General features: G+C 38.5%; 1 protein-coding gene across 1 annotated transcript; it reads left to right on the forward strand.

Annotated features, from left to right (window-relative positions):
* Positions 1 to 411: 411 nt before the first annotated feature.
* Positions 412 to 1,463, forward strand: LOC107952388 (uncharacterized). Its single transcript, XM_016887648.1, has 2 exons — positions 412 to 685; positions 853 to 1,463. The coding sequence occupies exons 1-2, from the start codon at positions 412 to 414 to the stop codon at positions 1,461 to 1,463; spliced, it is 885 nt and encodes a 294-aa protein (XP_016743137.1).
* The last annotated feature ends 5,009 nt before the right edge of the window (positions 1,464 to 6,472 follow it).

Consider the following 6,472-nt stretch of genomic DNA (forward strand, 5'->3'; position numbering starts at 1 on the left):
AGGCGTACCAGTGGTGGTTGACGGTTAAAGAGGGCACCCAGCCTGAACGACTGACATGGGATTTCTTTAAGACGGCCTTCTAGGGTAAATATGTGGGCGCCAGTTATATTGACGCTAGGAGGTGGGAGTTCTTTAATCCACTCAGGGGGATCGTTCGGTGGCCGAACGTTAGGTCTAGTTCCTGAGGTTGAGTCGTTATGTGCGAGGCATGGTGGCGACCGAGTATAAGTGCTGTGTCCAATTTGACGATGGTCTCAGGGATAGTTTATGAGTTCTGATAGCTCCGTAGAGGGAGCGTGATTTTTCTACTCTAGTGGAAAGGCGAAGATCATCGAAGAGGTAAAGCGCATTGAGCACCAAAACCGAGACAGAGGGAAGAGTTAGAGGGATTTAGAGCCCTCGAGTTCTGAGATGAGGCCTAAGAAAAAGACCAAGACTGATGGGCCTGCGAGAGTTGGGCCTCCTGTTGAGCCTATTGGGGTAGCGCTTTGTGGGCATTGTGCTAGACGCCATCCGGGCAAGTATTGGGGGACTACTGGGACATGTCTAAAATGTGGGTCCACTGAGCATCATGTTAGAGATTGTCCATTGAGAACTGATCAGATGAAAGCTCTGGTTATTGGGACTGTAGAGTCGCCGAGGGTAGTTCAGCAGCCACCTAGGGGCCGAAGTCAGGCCAGGGGTGGTAACGGAATGGGCCAACGATAGAAAGTAACGGGCAGAGGTGCTGGGCCGATTGAGGTGAGGTAGCCTGCTTTGGTTTATGTTACACGTTGCCGTGAGGACGAGATGCTCCAGACATCATTACAGGTACATTTTTAGTATTTGATGTACCTTATCTTGTACTGATAGACATAGGCTCTACACACTTATATGTAGCTAGTATTGTGTCTAAATCTTTGGGGATTCCACTCGAGAGTACTGATAGTGAGGTAACTGTGTTAAGTCCTTTGGGGCAATCTGTCCAGGTTAGTAAGTTGTATAGAGACGTTTCGCTAGAGGTCCAAGGGATAATATTTCTGGCTGATCTAATGGAGCTTTTGTTTAAGGAGTTCGATCTAATTCTAGGGATGAACTGGCTGGTTAAACACCAGGTGAGTCTGGATTGTGCGACGAAAAGGGTTGTTTTGAGGACTGAGGATGACAATGAGGTAGTTGTGATTGGGGAACGACGTGACTATCTGACTAATGTGATTTATGCATTGGCGGCAAAAAAGTTAGTGAGGAAAGGGTGTGAGGCATTCTTGGCCTATGTCAGTATATCTGATTCTGGGGACTCTTCAGTTAAGGACATCAAAATCGTGAGGGACTTTTCAGATGTGTTTCCTGAGGAGCTATCATGGTTGCCTCTGAGTCGAGAGGTAAAGTTTGGGATTGAGTTGATTCCTGGTACAGCTTTGGTGTCTATTGCCCCTTATCGAATGGCACCGAAGGAGCTTACAGAGCTTAAGGCTCAGATTTAGGAACTGTTAGATCGCGAGTTCATTTCTCCCAGTGTGTCTCCGTAAGGAGCACCTACTCTATTTGTAAAGAAGAAAGATAGGACAATGAGGATGTGCATCAATTATCGACAACTGAACAAGCTAACGATCAAGAATAAGTACCCACTTCTGAAAATATATGACTTATTCGACCAATTCAGAGGGGCTTCTGTGTTTTTTAAGATCGATCTATGATCAAGATATCATCAGTTGAGAGTAAAGAAGGCTGACGTGTATAAGACAGCCTTTAGGACTCGATATGGACATTACGAATTCCTAGTTATGCCCTTTGGTTTGACTAATGCACCAGCGGCATTTATGAACTTGATGAACCATGTGTTTCAACCTTATCTGAACCAATTTGTGGTGGTATTTATCGATGAAATTTTGGTGTATTTTAAGACAGAGGAAGAGCACAATGAGCATCTTAGAGTGGTTCTACAGACTCTTCGTGAGAAACAGTTATTTGCGAAGTTTAGTAAGTGCAAATTCTGGCTTCGAGAAGTGACCTTTTTGGGAAATGTGGTTTCAGCTGAGGGGATTCGTGATGATCCTCGTAAGATTGAGGTTGTGTTGAGTTGGAAACAGCCAAAGAATATGTCTAAAATCCACAGCTTTCTGGGGCTGGCAGAATATTATCGATGATTCATAGAGGGGTTCTCCTTGATCGCAGCTCTGTTGACTAAGCTTCTGTGTAAAAGAGTTCCTTTCATTTGGACTGTTGCATAGCAGGAGAGCTTTGATAAGCTTAAGACTGTTTTAACTCAGGCTCATGTTCTGATATAGCCTGAGCCAGGTAAAGTCTTCGTGGTATTTAGTGATGCATCGCATGTGGGTCTAGGTTGTGTTCTGATGTAAGATGGAAAGGTATTTGCTTATACGTCTTGACAGCTTAAGACTCATAAGGCTAACTATTCGACGCATGAGTTGGAGTTGGCAGTGGTTGTCTTCGCTCTAAAAATCTAGAGGCATTACCTGTACGGTGAGAAGTGTACTATCTACACTGATCACAAAAGCCTCAATATCTCCTCACGCAGAAGGAGTTGAATCTTAGGCAATGTAGATGGGATGATCTGCTTAAGGATTATGACTTCACCATTAAGTATAATCCTGGTAAGGACGATGTAGTGGTCGATGCGTTGAGCTGTAAAGCTATAACCGATCTAAGAGCGATGTTCACTCGACTTAGCCTTTTCGACAATGGGAGTCTGCTAGCTGAACTTCAAGTGAAATTGACATGGATTGATCAGATCAGAGATAAGTAGTTTGGGGATAAGTCTCTTGAGTTGCATTTTCGTCAGGTTGAAAGTGGTGTTACTATGAATTTTGGGATTAATAATGATGGGGTATTGTGTTTTTGCGGTAGGATTTGTGTACCGAATTATGAGAATTTGAGACTATCGATTTTGAGGGAGGTGCATAGTAGCCCTTATGCTATACATCCCAGCGGGAATAAGATGTACCGTGATCTACGAGAGTTGTATTGGTGGCCAGGGTTAAAGCGTGAAGTTACTGACTTCATTACTCACTGTTTAACTTGTCAGTAGGTTAAGACTGAGCATCAATTACCTTCGGGTTTAGTGCAGTCGGTTAAGATACTGACGTGGAAATGGGAGCGAGTAACGATGGACTTCGTTAGTGGGTTTCCTCTAACACCCATTAAGAATGATTCTATCTAGGTCATCGTTGATCGATTGACCAAGTCTGCTCATTTCATTCTGGTCAAGACAGACTTTTCTTTGTAAAAGCTGGCTAAACTCTACATATCTGAATTAGTGAGACTGAATGCGGTTCCTGTCTCGATCATCTCTGATAGAGATTCTCGCTTCACATTTTAGTTCTGGAAGAAACTTCATGAGGCTCTGTGTTCAAGATTAGACTTCAGTACTGCTTTCCATCCTCAAACAGATGGTCAGTCAGAGAGGGTGATTCAGATACTGGAGGACATGTTGAGGAGCTTTATTATTGATTTCTGAGCCAGTTGGGAGGAGTACTTACCATTGGCAGAGTCACTATAGGAAAATAGGGCTTTAGCGGCGTTTTATCAAATAACGCCTCAAAAAGTGTAAAACACAGAGCAATAGCGGCGTTTTACCAAAAACGCCACTAAAAACTGAGCAATAGTGGTGTTTTTTTTAAAACACCGCTAAAAACAGAACATTAGCGGCGCTTTTAGTAAAACGCCACTAAAAAACAGAGCATTAACGACGCTTTTGGTAAAATGCCACTAAAAAAATAGAGCATTAGCGGCGCTTTTGGTAAAACTCTGCTAAAAAATAGAGCATTAGTGGTGCTTTTGGTAAAACGGCTCTAAAAAACAGAGCATTAGTGGCGTTTTTGGTAAAACGCCGCTAAAAACAAGAGCAATAGTGGTGTTTATGGTCAAAACGCCACTAAAAGTCATATAACCCCTAAAATCCTAAACCCCCAAAAAAATCATAAACACTAATCTATAACCCCGAAAACAGTAAACCCATAAATACTAAACTATAACCCCTAAAACCCTAAATTGGTTTATGTTCATAATAAACTATGGAAGCAATACTTAATATTGATTAATTTTTTTTTGGGTTTAGGGTTTAATGTTTAAGGTTTAAGGTCTATGGTCTAGGGTTTTATGGTTTAAGGTTTAATGGCCATGGGTATATAGTATGTTAATCTCAAGTGAATCATATTCAATAATTAAATCCTAAACCCTATAATTAATATATATTTAGGGGCATAAGTAGGGGGTTGAAAGGGTATCTACTCCTCTAAAAATGAAAAATTTTCCATTTAAGTTTTTTGAAATTTTTAAAAATTTTAAAGGTAAAATTGCACTTCATCCCTTTGAATAGTGGAAAATTTTTGATTTAATCATTTCAAAATTATAAAAATATATGCGAAAATTTAATCGTTTAAAGTTTAGATGATAAGGGGGTAAGGGTTAGAGATTAAGGGGTAGAAGTTTAGGGTTTATGTTTATGGCTTATGGTTTAGGGGTTAAGTGTTATGGGTTACGGGTTATGGGGTTTAAGGCTTAGGATTTATGTGTTAGGGGTTTTAGGGTTAAGGGACATGGGTTAGGGGTTAGGGGTTAAGGGTTAAGGGTTAAGGGTTAGGGGTTTAGGGTAATTAGTGTGAAAAATATATGCTAAAAATTTAAAATAATATTATTTAAAATAATTTTAAATTTTTTTGGGTATATGACTGATTTTTTTAATCTATATATTAAATAATTTCAAATTTTAAAGAATTAAAATTTTAAAAAATTTTCAAGGTTTCAAATTTTATGTAATTCTTTTAAATATTAGTTAAATTTTAAAAAAAATATTTATTTAAATAAAAAATTAAAATACTATTATTTAAAATAATTTTAATTTTTTTTGGGTATATAAGTGATTGTTTTTTAATTTATATTATTTTTAATTTATATATTAAATAGTATTAATTTTAAAAGGCATTAGCGGCGTTTATTTAGAAAACGTCACAAAAGGTTTGCAATAGCGGCGTTTTTTTAAAAAACGCCGCAAAATATCATTATGTATCAAACAAAACGGCGCCGTTTTATTGGATTTGTTAGTGGCGTTTTGTGTAAAACGCCGCAATAGGTGCGTTTTTAGCGGTGCTAGGGTATAAACGCCGCTAAAGGTGATTTCAGTTAAAACAAAAACGACAATGTTTTGTTATATTATTAGTGGCGTTTTGAAGTTAAACGCCGCAATAGGTGCGTTTTTAGCGGTGCTAGGTTATAAATGCCGCTAATGTTAAATTATTTTGTTCAACACTTCGTCGTTTAACTGTCTTATTTTTTACCCACACCTGATACACTTAACATTTTCCCTGTTTTTCCCCAGTTCTATTTCCCCCATCTTCTTTATCCTAAATCCCTAAAGTATTATCACCCATTCCCGAATTCGACATCCCAAATCCCTAACGAATTCTCCCCGATTTGAAATCCCAAAGATTCACCTCTCCCACCGGCCTTCTAGTCAATACCCCGTAATCCCATCTATCATTTTCCCCGTTTTCCCCAGTTCTATTCCCCCCTTTTTCCTCATCCTAAATCCCTAAAGTATTATCACCCATTCCCGAATTCGACATCCCAAATCCCTAACGATTTTTCCCCGATTTGAAATCCCTAAGATTCACCCCTCCCACCGGCCTTCCAGTCAATACCCTGTAATCCCATCTATAGAAAATCGAATTAAAAAAGGCAAGGGTTTCAGAAGTTGGGTTTCGGGCTGAAGAAAACAGTTGAAGTTAAGTATTTACCGATATTTGTGTATTAGTATTATTTTTTCTTATTGATTTAGCTATTTTTTGGTTGCCTTTGTTAATTTTTTTTTTCTTTTTACAGAGAAAAGTCGCACAGAGGCTGCAAGAGTTAGGGTAAAAAACCAAATAGAATTCCATTACTGTTGGATGACGGTAAGCTTCGATTTTTTGTGTGGTTTGATTGGGTTCTATTAATTTGCATTTGCGTATAATGGTTTGATTGGGTTCTATTAATTTGTGGTTTGATTAGCGTTTTACAGAGAAAAGTCTCGCAGAGGTTGCAAGAGTTAGGGTAAAATACCCAGACAGAATTCCATTACTGTTGGACGACGGTAAGCTTCGATTTTTTGTTGTTTGTAGTTCGAGATATGAAATTAACCTTTGGTAATAATTGGTGGAATTAATCTTGGGAATTAACCATTCTATTCTGTTAAAATGTTAGTTGTAGATTGGAATCTCTCATCAGAATGATGTTAGTTTTAACTGAAGTGATAGTATTAAAATAATAAAATGTATGAATTCATGATTTTGTAATCAAACTGTTATGTATGACATAATAAAATGTGAAATTATATTTCTAGGAAGCATGGGTCTCGACCGAATTAAAGTGGCAACATTTTTTGAACTATAATGAATTTGTAAATTGTAGTTGTTAGAAAACCCTAAAATTTCCTATTTTCTTGTAGTATTAAATGAAAATTTAGGGTTTATAATTGCACTAGGGGAAGGTGTCG

Source organism: Gossypium hirsutum, chromosome A02, assembly GCF_007990345.1.
Source record: "Gossypium hirsutum isolate 1008001.06 chromosome A02, Gossypium_hirsutum_v2.1, whole genome shotgun sequence".
In the NCBI taxonomy this organism is placed as follows: Eukaryota; Viridiplantae; Streptophyta; class Magnoliopsida; order Malvales; family Malvaceae; genus Gossypium; species Gossypium hirsutum.